The sequence below is a fragment of the Pelobates fuscus genome, chromosome 4, assembly GCF_036172605.1.
Source record: "Pelobates fuscus isolate aPelFus1 chromosome 4, aPelFus1.pri, whole genome shotgun sequence".
NCBI lineage: Eukaryota > Metazoa > Chordata > Amphibia > Anura > Pelobatidae > Pelobates > Pelobates fuscus.
In genome coordinates this window covers 50,250,831-50,265,273 of record NC_086320.1, presented here as the reverse complement: position 1 = coordinate 50,265,273, position 14,443 = coordinate 50,250,831, and the positions used below count along the sequence as shown (strand labels likewise).

The 14,443-nt window shown below is 40.2% G+C and overlaps 1 protein-coding gene across 11 annotated transcripts in view; it reads right to left on the bottom strand.

The window, feature by feature from the left end:
- RIMS2 (regulating synaptic membrane exocytosis 2) overlaps positions 1 to 14,443 on the bottom strand; it is a 627,382-nt gene that overhangs the window by 196,992 nt on the left and 415,947 nt on the right. For 9 of the 11 annotated variants that reach the window (XM_063451153.1, XM_063451154.1, XM_063451156.1 and 6 more), the window contains one exon: positions 7,673 to 7,789. In XM_063451153.1, coding sequence (XP_063307223.1) covers positions 7,673 to 7,789 — 117 coding nt within the window. Of the gene's footprint in view, positions 1 to 604; positions 713 to 2,668; positions 2,735 to 7,672; positions 7,790 to 14,443 lie in introns of all 11 variants that reach the window. The other 2 variants (XM_063451151.1, XM_063451152.1) reach the window with 2 other exon arrangements.

Sequence of the window (14,443 nt, the reverse complement as noted above, 5' to 3'; positions counted from 1 at the left end):
TAGTACCTTTTAAGTATCAAATAATTTTATAGGACTAAGGACTTGATTTAATATTTTTTTTATAAACTTTTCAAATGATCAGTCTACAGATCTATAGATTAAAATACATGGGAATTTTTGTAAATTAATCAATTAAAAAATAAAATTCTAACAGATTGCAATCATTTGGGAAGCTTATCCAAAATATTGAATCGAGGCATCTTTTAGAGCATGCCTAATAAAAAAACTATTTAAACCAGACTATAGTAGTATTTTAGTATTACTACAGTAGAAGAAAACATTAAATGAGTAATTGAAGTAGTAACTGCACACATATTGTATAGCGGGGGTATTGTATAACATGAGTACATGCTGCAAAAAAAAGTTAACAGGATTAAATGCCCCATTCATACATATTAAATAATTTACATTTAACTTGCTGGAGAAAAAAAAAATAATTTCTATTTTGAAGATTTTTTTTCTCAATATTTTTCTCTAAAAATGATTTCTGCTATATCACTGTACATAATTAAATGTGGCACACATAAAATTATCTATGAATGAAATCATATATATGAACGCACACATCATGGGCGCATTGTTACACATTCCATGCCATGTGTACCTCTCATGATTATTGTTAGCACCCTCAGAATAGGTACGGCACATCTTACGGGAGCGTAGCAAACGGATTGCATCTTCACAAAAGATAGGGTACATTGGGTGATCCTTGCTGCCAAGAAACAGGCATTAATTGTCAACTTATGGGCTGACAAAGTGTTAAAGAGACATGGAATACAGAAATTAAAACCACGGCAAATAAAAAAGGCAACGTTAAACCCTTAAAGACCAATGGCCTTTTTTGCCAACATCATAGTGTTCTGTATAGATTGTATGCCTTTATGGATTATAACCACTGCAAATAAAATACTCTGCAGGTGCTGTTTTTTAAACCATTTTGACATAAACCCAGCTCTCTGAGCATCTAAAGTCCGGCACCTCACCTGCAACAGGGTTAGTCAAACCTTGGACAGCAATAACAGGCTGCAAAAGCTGGGCAAAGCACTGCTAAATAAGCAAACGGTCTATTTTGGCTTCCATTGGTCTTTAATGGTTTAAAGAGAAACACAAACACGGGAGAATGAAAATGAGCTGGTCTAGAGGTAAGGAACATAGCCTTATAGGGTTGAGAAAGAGGGAAATGGGCTGCAATGCTGCTTATATTACTGTTATATTGCAAACAGCCAAGTAACCTCAGCAAGTGGGTCATTATTTCACCTGCAGGATACTACAGTGTGTTCTACTGGTTTAGCGTAGACTAGAGTATGACTCAGTGCCAAAGTCAGCATTAAATTCAGATTTTTCAGACGTTCTGGTTAATGATCATGGTAGGGATGGCCAAAAATACACCTAAAAGAGATTCATGTTTGTGTTTGTTGCACTCTTTACTGCTGTAAGGAGCCCTGCATGTTAGATAAGGAAGGTACCGTATTAGGACCTACAGGGGCGGACGGGCGAATAAGAGCTGAGCCAATAAAAATCAAGCTGCATTTCTATTGGCGGGTTTATTATTACTAGAATACAGATGGAAATCAAAGCACGTACAGCAATTTGGCTTCCTGAAACAATAATACCATGTAAATATACATGTTTCATATATGTAAATGTATTGCACTTATAAACTTCTCTACAGATGTTGTTCTTTACGTGTACAATTTACAGCTACAATGTAGCAATAACATATATATCTATCTATCTAAATTCGAGTTTTGTTATTTTATTTATGTTGCTAACAAACAGGCATTAAAGCAGCAGAAAAGCACCTGGACATGTATGGCCTAGTTATCCAGAGATTAGTTGGGGCTGCTCTCCCCGGAAGCTAGCACTCTATTAATCCAGCTATCTTTAGTAAGTAAAATGTATGTCTGAAAAGGCGCTGGAGAGACAGACAAAAAAAAATGCAATTCTCCTGACTTTGCCGACTTATCATTATTGAATTAGTCAATGACAGCAGCTGCGGCCAAAGAGTGTAGCTCTCATCAATCTCAGGCAGACAGGGACATTTAGATATATTATCGATCGAAATTATTAAAGTGTATATTAAAGGAAAGTAATAGTCTTGTTTTGTTTTTTTTATAATGTGTCTACAATCACTCAAAAGCATTATTTCTCCCATAATATCCGCCACCCCTGTATATTATAATGGGGGTTTGGGGGTGTATGTACATATCATTTCTCCATATACTGTATATGTAAATATTTTGGACACGTTTACCTTTGTTTTTTTTATTATGGTTTTGCTTTCCCTTTTATTGCGCCAGATGTTTGTATTTCATAGCTCAATAGTGGTCTCTCGTCTGTTCATTGTCAGGGCAGTGGATTCTACCTGAATTGATAGTTTTATGCTCATTGGCTCAAATCGCTGAAAAGCTAAAAAACCACCGCACTACTCTGAATCTGAAAAGCTTTCCAGTAACGTATGCTGTTTGTTATGCTGTGTTACATATAACAGTGCAAACCAGGCAGGTCCTATAGGTTTTATGTGGAGGTATTCATAATAAGTGATTATTGTACATATGTACAAATGTTTGCTTTTTGGGGACAGTTCTATAAGCAGGAAAACATGAGGGGTCTAAGGCTATAGGACACATTGTACGTGCAGAGATTAAAAACGCAGTGACAAAAATACCTTGGATCTCTTAGATGATGATCAAAGGATTGACTGAATCTGGTGCGAGGTAGAGTAAGATAATGACTGTAGCATTGATGGAAAACAAGAACAGCGAGATGGTAAAATTAAATGACAAAGCAAAAAGTAATAGAACATAAATGACATGATTACACTATAAATCACACTGACGATCAGTGGACCAATACAATCCAGCCTCACACCCCGACAAATTAAATATAAACCGAATGGTTCGATCACATCTGATATTAACAAACAAATGCAAATGATCAAAGCTCCTAAAAGTATTTGTCGTTTTAAAAAGTAAATTAAAATATATACAGAACATTGAAAATCTGCAACTGTGTTAAGGGGGTTCTAAGTTAGAATTGTGTGCATTCAATAGGATAGAACAGGAAGACTTTTTTTCCTGATCCGCTTATGAATATAAACTTTCCCCCACTAAAAAAAATATCATATTTCTGTCAAAATTGAACTTTTCAAGTGTAAAGAATTGTTTAAACAAAACTGAAATCATGCTGTGCTCAAGTGCCAATCATTACAGACTTGTTTTTAATGAAGGTTTAATGCTAAAGAGACATAGGGCTATGTTTAGGAGTAGTTTTGGGCAGAGATTTTTGGTTTAGAAAACACTCAAGGTGTGGTGTGTTGCCATTCACATAATTCCCTGCTGGGCAGAACCTGGGAGTCGAGAGACTGATAGGAGTTAAAGGTCAATAGCATTATCAGTAAATATTTTAGGGAGTATCCATGAGGTTTGTGGGTACACTGACATGTTAATAGTTTACTTGTGGGGTGCTACATATTAATGAGCATGGGCTATCCAACAGCCCACCTGCTTATAGATAAATATGCCTCTACTAACTGTTTCAATAAACCTCTGGATACCAATTGGTATCTAGCTAACATTCAGGAGACATAAAATCATTTGATTAGAAAGAAAAATCTATAGCTCTCCAATTCATAATGTTAGATCCTTGCCTTTGGAAAGTCCTTCGCCTTGATTTTAGTCAGGTGAGGATCTTAAGAACATTAACATGTGTGATATATTTACAATAATTCATATGTGTAGATTGGAAATATTGCTATCCTCGCCCGAAAAATGCTAATTGTGAGACACAGTAAGTCCAAGCAAATACTGTTCATTCTTTTCACCCATCACGGGCAGAGTAATAAGAGCAGATTGTTCGGAGAGAAGGTCATTGTTTTACGTACTGGCAATATTTCTCACTAAAGTCTCAACTTTCGGGGTGATTTATGTATCTCGCTGGCTATATGCTGATGATTTCTATCCCTTCTTTACAATTGCAAATTATCATTTTAAAGAACTTATCGCCTTAATCTTTACTGTTAGAGAAGTAATGGCATTTAAAAATGGTTTCACCTCCAGCTCTCCTCTCTGCAGATCTAATGCGCAGCGGTATAGAGGTATGTCCACCATACGATTTTTCTAAGACCCTCTATGGCTTGAAAATGTTAGATTCTTTTATAACAGTTTGTTGTTTAGATATGATGCAGTCTTCGTTCTCAATAAAATGTACATATTTAAAAAAATAAAAACTAACTTGGGATTCGCAAATAAACCTGCTCTAAAAGGTCCCTATATATTTATTTCAGAAATAAAATATATCACTGAATAGCATTGATATAAATCTTTGTACTACATTGTAGTATATTTCAGCTAATTGTCCTCTCCCATACACACACATGCACACACACACACACGCACACACACACACACACACACACACATATATGTGTATTAACAGGTACCTGGAGAGCCATTAATCTAGGAATGCCCCGATAAAGGGTTATAAACCTTTACTTAATGTCCCTTGGCACTGGGTTAGGCTCCACCGATGTCAACAGTCAGGGGGCTCTCATGTTCATGCACAGCGAGCGCATTAGGACTTCCCTATAGGAGATCACTGAATCAATGCTTTCCTATGGGGTGTTAGCTGACACTGCATGTCTTCATGCTAAGTGTGCATTGATACACCCTCAGTAATGTCTCCGTTTCTCAATAACTGCAATAATTACAATTGCAGGGTTAAAGGGACAAGGGCACTACACCCAGATCACTTCAATGAGATGAAGTGGTCTGGGTGCCTATAGTATCTCTTAAAGTATGACAGCTTACTCAATCTTAAATCCAATGCATTTGTGACACTAGAGGCTTAAGTAAACTATAATGTATTTGAGCATTTGATTCCTACCAATGACATTTGCGGGGTAATTACCAAAACAACAGATTTTGTCTGGATGGAAAAATCTGGTGAAAATGGGAAAATTCCGACCAGAAGTGCAATTCTCATATTTGCTAAAGTCAAATCTGGTTGGAATTTTAACAAACCGGCCGGATGCATTTAGTGTCTAGACATCTAGATAAAAATCAGTGCTGTTTGCATCCCAACCTCAATACAAAGTATAGGATTCATAGTACTCATAAAACACTGATTTTAAATTATTTGGGACAGAATTAATCTGGCAGAATGCACATTCGCAAATTATCATTCACTTGTTTTTTTGAAAGCAAACAATAATTTGAAGTACTATTTGCATACTGGCGGCACTAGCAACCAAATAGTAAAAAAAAACTCAGCTGTGCAAGAGTTAATTATGTGGCAGCTGGCCAGGGCTCGGTAGCCAGCTAAGACATTTAAAGTGAAAAAATAAAATAAAAATGTGGTAGGTCAGCATGACCCTCATATTAGTAGAAGGGGGTCTGTAGACCTTATGCCCCTACCTTCAGCAGATCTACTAAGTATTAAAAACCATTGCAGAGCAGTCACTAGAAAGGCCCTGCTCCCATGTACAATTGGTGGGGTGGGGGCCGAGTCAAGCAGTGTCCAGTCTGACTTGTGGAATCTGGACGATAATCAGGTTTATTCTGAGCTTCGTCTCCAAAATCTGAACATTGTCAAATAGCATGAACAGTGTCCGGATTACTAAAACATACTTTGACAACCGTGCAACAATTTCAAACAGATAGTAACGCAATGTATAGATTTTCTTTTGTGATTAAAAAAAAAAAAAAAAAACCTAAACCAATCAATCATAGCTATTGAACTAAACAAATCAATCACAGCTATAGTAATATGGTGCAGATAAATGGTAACATTTTAGTGAGTATGAAAATATGCAACTGTAAGGGCTCTGCAAGTCGAAAGATTTTTATAAAGATTTACACATGATCAGATGGTAGTAGTAGGTAGATGTGGTGGGGATGCAGTGGAGTAAGGACAGAGGAGATAGGAAAGAGGGATAGAAGTTAAAAAAAAGAAAAAAACAGAATTACAAATGGATGTGGTTATTACAAACAAATATTTATTAACGTTTTATGTTCTAGCCTATTCATGTAGAGGTACTTAGAGCGAACTACACTCATGTATAGTAACCTACTTCAATTTGCTTGCTCCACTAACATAGTATACCTGGGTATGGACTTGGATGAGTCAGTACACAGGAAGCTTCCCACAGGTGCAGGTCTTGTAAAGGTGGGTATCTAGGCACTGACAAATTGCCGCATTTTTTTATTTTTACACAGTAGGTCTATTGCGGTGTGTGGGGGGGGGGGGGGGGAGGTTAAGTTGTCTTTCACCAGAAAGACCTAAAAATGCCCTTCTTTTATTTATTGTGCTAGACACTCGATTGTTTTGAAAAGGTAACCAACTAGCAGGTTGTACATCTCATAGTGCAACCTATAAATAGATAAACATATACAAAGTTACAATCCACACAAATATATTCTAAGATAAGCAATAACTTTGTAGCTTAATATATGTGTATCTTATCTACAGTAATATTACTGCCTGAACAATGAGTTATTGACAATGTTAAAATGATCCCATGCAAATTAATTCAAACCCAATCTCCAAAGCATTGCCAAGGTTTTGTTTTCAAACAAATTTGTACTGTGTGATCATTGCTTGTTGGTGATCATTAAACGATTAAACCCTTTGTAGATATTGAAATCTGATAATATATCCTTATATAAATTGGATCTGCATTATATTGCTATCTAATAAAACTCAGAGAAAGTATACTACTGGGATCCGTAACCGGAGCACAGGAATAATACAGCATTTTTAACCCAACGTGTCTTTTGCTTAGCAATTTCAAGTAATCAAGTGACATGTTGTTAAGAAGGATACAGTGAATTGCATTTGTTGTAGAAAATAGTTAAATCAATGTGGAATATGGTGTCTTCTGTCTGATTTAGATACTAAAACTTTAATTATCCACAGCCAAATACCATAACCCCTGAACCATGATTACAGCATTGTGTAAGGCACGGATTCCCCCTAAACTAAGTTTACCACAATAATGAGGGTTTTTTTTTGTAACCTGGACAGTAATAGATGCATTAATTTTTCAAGTCATTATACATACATAGCACATTATATAATGACAAAACTACAATATCTTTGTTGATCCTTGTCTGAAAAAAAACCTGAAATGAGTTACATAATTATGATTAAAAAAAACAAAAAAAAACAACAGTATTCATTTACCGTATTTAATTTGCAAGTTACTCAAATGGTTAGAAAGCATGTATAAAAGAGTTGGATTATGAATGTAACCATTCCTACCCACTAATACACATTATTATGAGTAGATGGGGTTAACAGGAGAGGATATCCCACTGCTTACAAACTCAAAAAGATAACAAAGAATAGGGGTTTATTCACTAAATAGAGATTTTTCAGGAAGATGAAAACTCAGCAGAAAAACTTCTACCAAAATAGATTAAGAGGGAATTTTCTTCAACTTGGCCATGCTGGATTTAATATTTGAACCCTCTTGTGGATTTCAATCACTTTTTAGGGAATAAACTAATACACTTGTAACGATGTGCAAAAATCGACTATTTATTCATTTGGTGCGATACATGCTAGACTATTCAGCCATATTCTCATTTCATTAGCAATTCCTAACTGGTTATACACCAATCATCACACCGCCTTCTCCCTATCTATCGTTGCCACTAATTACTTTAGTTACCTTTCTCTGTCTGGGGAGTAGTGGTTATCTATTACACGATGCCTTTCCACTCTGCCCATGGTATTGTAATGTGCAGGACCAGATCTTGTTCCTCTGGGTCCCTGTTCCATACTCCTACTGGAAAAAAGGAAGCCTGTAAGTAATTGAGTAATGTTTGCTCAATACCTGTTCTCTACACAGTTCATTCCATTAGCGAGGTATGTTCCACCTTGACAATAACATTTCATCTATACATTGTGCTAGACAGATTGCTGGCACATGCATACCCCTCAAAGGTACCACATTTGGATTGACAGTTCTGATTGAAACTTACTTTTCCTTGCCCCTATTGTTTTCATGGTATTGAGGGTATCAGAGAAAAGATCTCTAAAAGCACAGTGTGGGCATATCATTGGATGTTCTTCAGCTGTGAAATTTATACCCAGGGCAATCAGCTCAAGACAGATTATGTAAGTGCTCTTACTGTGAGGCAAGACCAGTGCCTCTTTCATAAGTTCCTTTTTTTGGATGGCCCTGCCCCCATGATGTTGTCACTTGCTCCCCCGTGCGCCCTGCCCCCTGCCCTCCTCTGTCTTTCCCATCTCCATCTACTGCTCTCAGCACTCATACTTCACAATGTTAGGAAATGTATGAAAATAGGAACTGCAATTATTTGAATATTGAATAATGCTTTCCTATGGGGAAATCCTAATGCAGGCACGGCATGCGCGTTAGGTATCCCTTTCGCTTGACACAGCGCCGAGGGACATCGGTGCTAGATTCAGGTAAGTGACTGAAGGAGTTTTAACCCATTCAGCGCCAAAGAGAGGGGCACTGTGGGAACATATAGTGCCAGGAAAACAAAAACTATAGGATCCCTTAAATAACAAAAAATAATATCAATTTGCGTGTTGGGCAGTTTCTTTATTGTAGTTTAAATAAACATTTTTGTTTGTATTATTGGTGTGGAGCTCTGTTATATACACTCAGACACACAAATGATATGGAACTCCCAGAAAAGAGGGACATTGAGAGAGAAAATAGAAAGAGAAGGATGTTGGCCCAGAATAGGGACTGTCTCTCCTAAATAAGGACACTTGGGAGGTATGCAATTTAAATGGTAAAAAAAAATATTTATATAATGTACACGCATGCACACATAGATCAAAGGGTAACTTGTTGTGCAGTGAGAGCATATTTGAATGAGTGCTAATAGTATGATTTTGATGGGTGTAAAAATTTTTTTTACTGAAAAGTGGTGAAGTTATGTAATGGTGAATGAAGAAAATGGATTATTATAGCGAAAACTCTGAAGAAGCTGTGTCTTCAAGTGTAAAATAAAACATGAAATGTTTGCCGGATGTCGAAAGCTTGGTGAGGAGTTAGGGCAGAGGAAAGGCAAAAGCAATCAGAGACTCGCGAACTGAACAGTTTAAACCTGGACACCTTCAAAATGAATGCACACTGTGTGATTTCAAAATCAGAAGAGATTTTACACATGGAAAGCAACGTCGCTTTATAAGCAGCTAGAAGTAAAATCACTTTGCTCGACTGACACACAAGGAATTATTTTTTTTTTGTAGTAGTAACGTGAAAAGTGGCTGAATGTGCCATGAATGCTTTTTTAAAACACAATGGGAGAAATATATCAAAGTGTTTTTGTTCTAAAAAGTGGCAAAATAAATTTAATAGAGAGGGATCACTATTGGTGTGACTGTTAGTTTCACTGGTTTCCATGGTGATTGCCCCACTTCCAGGACTTTAGACCACTCACTTTTTAAAACAGAACACTGATAGATTTCTCCTGACTCATAAAGATTGTTTTCGAGATGGTGTAAATGTAATGATTATTTAAAGGGACACCTACAGCTTGTTGTATATGTTCTGGTGAGTATAATAATTCCTTTCAGGCTTTTTGCTGTAAACACTGTATTTTCAGAGAAAATGCAGTGTCTACATTACATAGAAACACAGAAACATAGAATGTGACGGCAGATAAGAACCATTCGGCCCATCTAGTCTGCCCAACTTTATAAATACTTTCATTAGTCCCTGGCCTTATTTTATAGTTAGGATAGTCTTATGCATATCCCACACTTGCTTAAACTCCTTTACAGCCTAGGGACACCTCCACTGGCCACTCCTTAGATGGCTACGAGAGGTGCTTCCTGGGGCAGTGCCGCACATTTCACTGACATTCAGTGTCTCCACCCTCTGCATGTAGACACTGAACTGTTCTCATAGAGATGCAGTGATTCAATGCATCTCTATGAGGAGATGCTGATTGAGCTGGGCTGTGTTTGGCTTGTGCTGGCTCTGCCCCTCTGCCCCAAGAAGGGAGATCAGGGGCAGAGCCAGCAGCAACAGACAGGAATAAAATTAAGATTTTACTATATTTAGGCGGGGAAGGGGGGCTAGGTGTTGTTTGTAACACTATAGGGTCAGGGATGCATTTTCTGTTCTAGACCCTATAGGGTTCCTTTAACACTATAGCTGGATTACGTTTGTCCAGGGCCCTAGGCATGGTTTGTCCAGGGCCCTAGGCCTCCTGTAGTGGCTGAGAGTGTGTGTGGAGGAGGCTAAGTGTGTCTGTGTCTCTGGCATTGTGTACCTAAGTACGTGCCTGAGCATCTTTGTGTGTAAATGTGTGTGTCTGGGAGCATATGTGTGTGGGGTAGTTTCTTACGTTGTAATGTGTGTAAGAAGGCTGCTTGTGGTATTTGTGTGTAGTGTTTATGGTAAGGCTATGTTTCATGTGTAAGAAGTGACTGTGTATGACATTGAAGAGGGTGGAGAATGGGGGTGTGTGACAGGGTGAGGGGTATAAGTGTGACAGAGTTTTGGTGTGAGTGTGTTTGTTGGAAGGTGGGTAAGTATGACATTGCGAGGATAGTGTGTGTAACTGGGTGGGGGGTGAGTGTGCGAGTTGGGGGGTGGGTGAGTGTGACAGAGTTAGGGAATGAGTTTAGAACAGAGAAGGAGGTGAGTTTTGTTAGTGAGTGTGACGGGGGAGTGAGGCAGGGTGATGTGCGAAAGAGCGTGTGGCAGATTAAGGCGGGAATGTTACAGAGTCAGTGTGGCAGGGTGAAAGGGGCAGTGATTGTGACAAGGTTGGAGAGGTATACAGTGAGGGGGAGTGACTGTGAAAGGATAAGGGGCTGAGTGTTTGTGGGTGTAGTGACAGTATCTGAGGAAACTGTGTTAAGCACAGTCTCCCCACACTGCAATGCCTTTTAGTTATATAATGTGATAATGTGATAATAACCTCTGGGTAGGAAGGCGAGGCAATAATGCAAACCCTAGTGTCCTTCCGGTCACAGTCACAGGCCTGCCTGTTCTAATGTCAAAGTTCTAAGTGAATTATCCTTATTGTATACTATACTCTCCCTCATAGAGAGCTGGAGCTGCGAGGGACTGCAGTTAGACCTTGGACAACCAGGGAATAATTTTAATTTAAAGGGCGAGGATCAGCTCAAAGGTTTCAGCCCAGGCTCTAGATGGCTGCGTTGATCACCTTATTTGTAATCTGGCTCTGGTTACAGACAGTGAAGGATGACAATAAGGACAAGGGCCTCAATACACGCTAATATTCTTACAGAGCCTTTGGAAAATCGCATAAAGTAAAACATACATTTAAATGTAAAATGGGATACATTTTGAAGGGAAAAAATAACAAAAAAATAATTTGGAAATTGTACTTTAAAATACCAGTAAACAGGTTGTAAAAAAAATTAAATCCTAAAAACATTTAAAGGAAGTGAAATATAACTGATTTGATCATTTACAAAATTGTAAGAGGATTCTCCTGGCATCCAACAAACCAGACTCACCGATCAGACTGTCAAACCGGGAAGCATAATTCGTCACTCCACAGAACACATTTCCACTGCTTCAGAGTCCAGTGGCGGCGTGCTTTACGCCACTCGATCCAACGCTTGCCATTATACTTGGTGATGAGGGGCTTGCATGCAGCTGCTCGGCTATGGAAACCCATTCCATAAAGTTCCCGCCGCACAGTTTTTCTGCTGATATTAATGCCAGTGAAAGCAGGGCCGGTGCAAGGATTTCTGCCGTCCTAGGCAAAGATCCATTCTGCCGCCCCTTTATGTCACTCATTCATTGACAGACACACACACGCTGACATACATACACTCACTCACTGACACACACACACACAGAAACTCACTGACAGACATACACTCACTCACTGACACACACATTCACTGACACACAGAAACTCACTGAAACACATTCACATACACTCAGACACTCAATTACACACACACGTACACTCACTCAGACACTCACTGACACACACACTTACTGACAGACATACACACACACACACACTCACTGACAGACAGACACACACACAGACACTCACTGACAGACCTACACTCACTCACTGACAGACACACACACACAGACACTCACTGACAGACACTCACTCACTGAATGACACTCACTGACATACATACACTCACTGACAGACAAACACAGGTAGACACTCACTCACTGACAAACACTCAAACACTCACCTCCTTGGGATCCAGTGTGGGGCAGCCTCTGACTCCTGCCGCCCGCTGTTTAGTATACCGGGCCGGAATGACATCATATTCCGGCTCCCGGCATCACAGAGGGCGCGCGAGGGAGGAGTGAGAGCCTGCAAGAAGAGCCTCCCTCACCGCCTGCATCCTCCTCCGGTCACCGGCATTTGATGGCAGAGAAGGCATCAGTCATCAGGCTCTGCAAAACTGTGACAGGGCTCCTCTGGGTGCCCCCAAATTCGGGCGCCCTGAGGAGCGGCCTGGCGCTGAGGGGGGTGGCTCCAGAGCCGCTCGCCCAGCATTGCGGTTCAAGACAGTGGGAGCCCACCAGGAAATATCCCGGTGGGCGCCCCAATCAGCCCTGAGTGAAAGTATGTAACTCTTCAGCTATAGAATCAGCAGAGCATTGCTGACTTTTACTCACCATGTGCCTCAGCACTCAGTGACCCCCTAATTTGTGGCTGAGTTGTTGCTGTTCCTAAACACTTCCCCTTTCTAATAATACCACTTAGAGTTGACCATGGAATATCTAGCAGGGATGAAATTTCACAAACTGATTTATTGCAAACATGGCAAGTTGCTTAAGTTTCTAAACCTGTGTCAATGGATCCGATTGAAACACCTGAATTCAGGGCCGGACTGGGAGAAAAATTTGGCCTGGCATTTTTTTATCACAGCGGCCCACTAAGATGGGGGCGGGGCAGAGAGGGTTTGTTTCGTCATCACCAATGACAAACACGCCCCCTCTCAAAGTGAGCATGTTGGTTCAATACTCTTCCAGGGCAGACCATGCGCAGAGCTCTGCTAAAGAGCTCTAGCATGAGAAAAAAGCCCTGTATTTGTTGTGCACAGTGCAAGCAAATTTAATAACATGCTTGCACTGTGTTTCCTTGCAATTTGTCTCTGGTGACTCTATAAATGGATACCAGGAGAAAAAAGGGCCAGGAAAGAGTATTGTGCATGTGTTTGGAGCCTGCTTGTGGTATTGCGTGTGTGTAGAGTGAGCTGATTGTGGTGTGGTATTGTGTAACAAGGTCGGTTTTAGTAGTGTTGTGTTTTTGGTGTAATGTAATGCATATATGGCTAGGGGCTGTAGAGAATGTGTGTATAGGGGATGTAGTAAGTGTGTGCATACAGGCTATAGTGTGTGTGTATATAGGTGATGTAGTGTTTGTAGGGGTTGTAGAGAGTGTGTGTTTCAGGGTGTAGTATGTGTTTGTTTACAATTAATCTAGTGTGTTTATAAGGGATCCAGAGTGTGTATTTTAGGAATGAAGTGTGTGTGTGTAGATGGCGCAGTGTGTGTGTATACAGTAGTATAGTGTGTGTTTGAAGGACCCAGAATGTGTAGGAGATCTAGTGAGTGTGTGTATATAAGGATTCAGAGTGTATAAATGGATCTAGTGTGCGTATATTATCCAGAGTTGGGCAAGGGATCTAGTGTGTGTCTGGAACGTAATGTGTTTAGGAGTGCAGTGGGTGTCTGTGAGGGATGTAGTGTGTATGTGAAGGGTGCGATGGATGCTGTGTTTGAGGGGTGCTGTGTGTGATGTGTGTGTGGGTGCTGTGTGTGAGGGTGCTGTTTATGATGTGTGTGATGGGTGCTGTGTATGATGTGTGTGATGGGTGCTGTGTATGATGTGTGTAAGGGTGCTGTGTATGATGTGTGTAAGGGTGCTGTGTGTGCTGGGTGTGAGAGTGCTGTGTGTGATGGGTGTGAGAGTGTTATGTGTGATGGGTGTAAGAGTGCTGTGTGTGAGAGTGCTGTGTGTGATGGGGTGTGAGAGTGCTGTGTGTCATGGGTGTGAGAGTGCTGTGTGTGATGGGTGGGAGAGTGCTGTGTGTGATGGGTGGGAGAGTGCTGTGTGAGAGAGTGCAGTGTGTGAGAGTGCTGTGTGTGATGGGGTGTGAGAGTGCTGTGTGTGATGGGTGGGAGAGTGCTGTGTGTGATGGGTGTGAGAGTGCTGTGTGTGATGGGTGTGAGAGTGCTGTGTGTGACAGTGCTGGGTGTGATGGGGTGTGAGAGTGCTATGTGTGAATATTAGAAGGGATTGTGTGTGTGTGTGTGTGTTTGGAGGGGGGGGAAATAAAAATAAAATAAAGCAGTTATAATGTGGTCCCCCCCCCCTTCTTACCTTTAGCCTGGGAGGGGGGGGATCCGGCATGGTGGTAGCTGGGAGGGAGGGGGGGGGGATCCGGCATGGTGGTAGCTGGGAGGGGGGATCCGGCATGGTGGTAGCTGGGA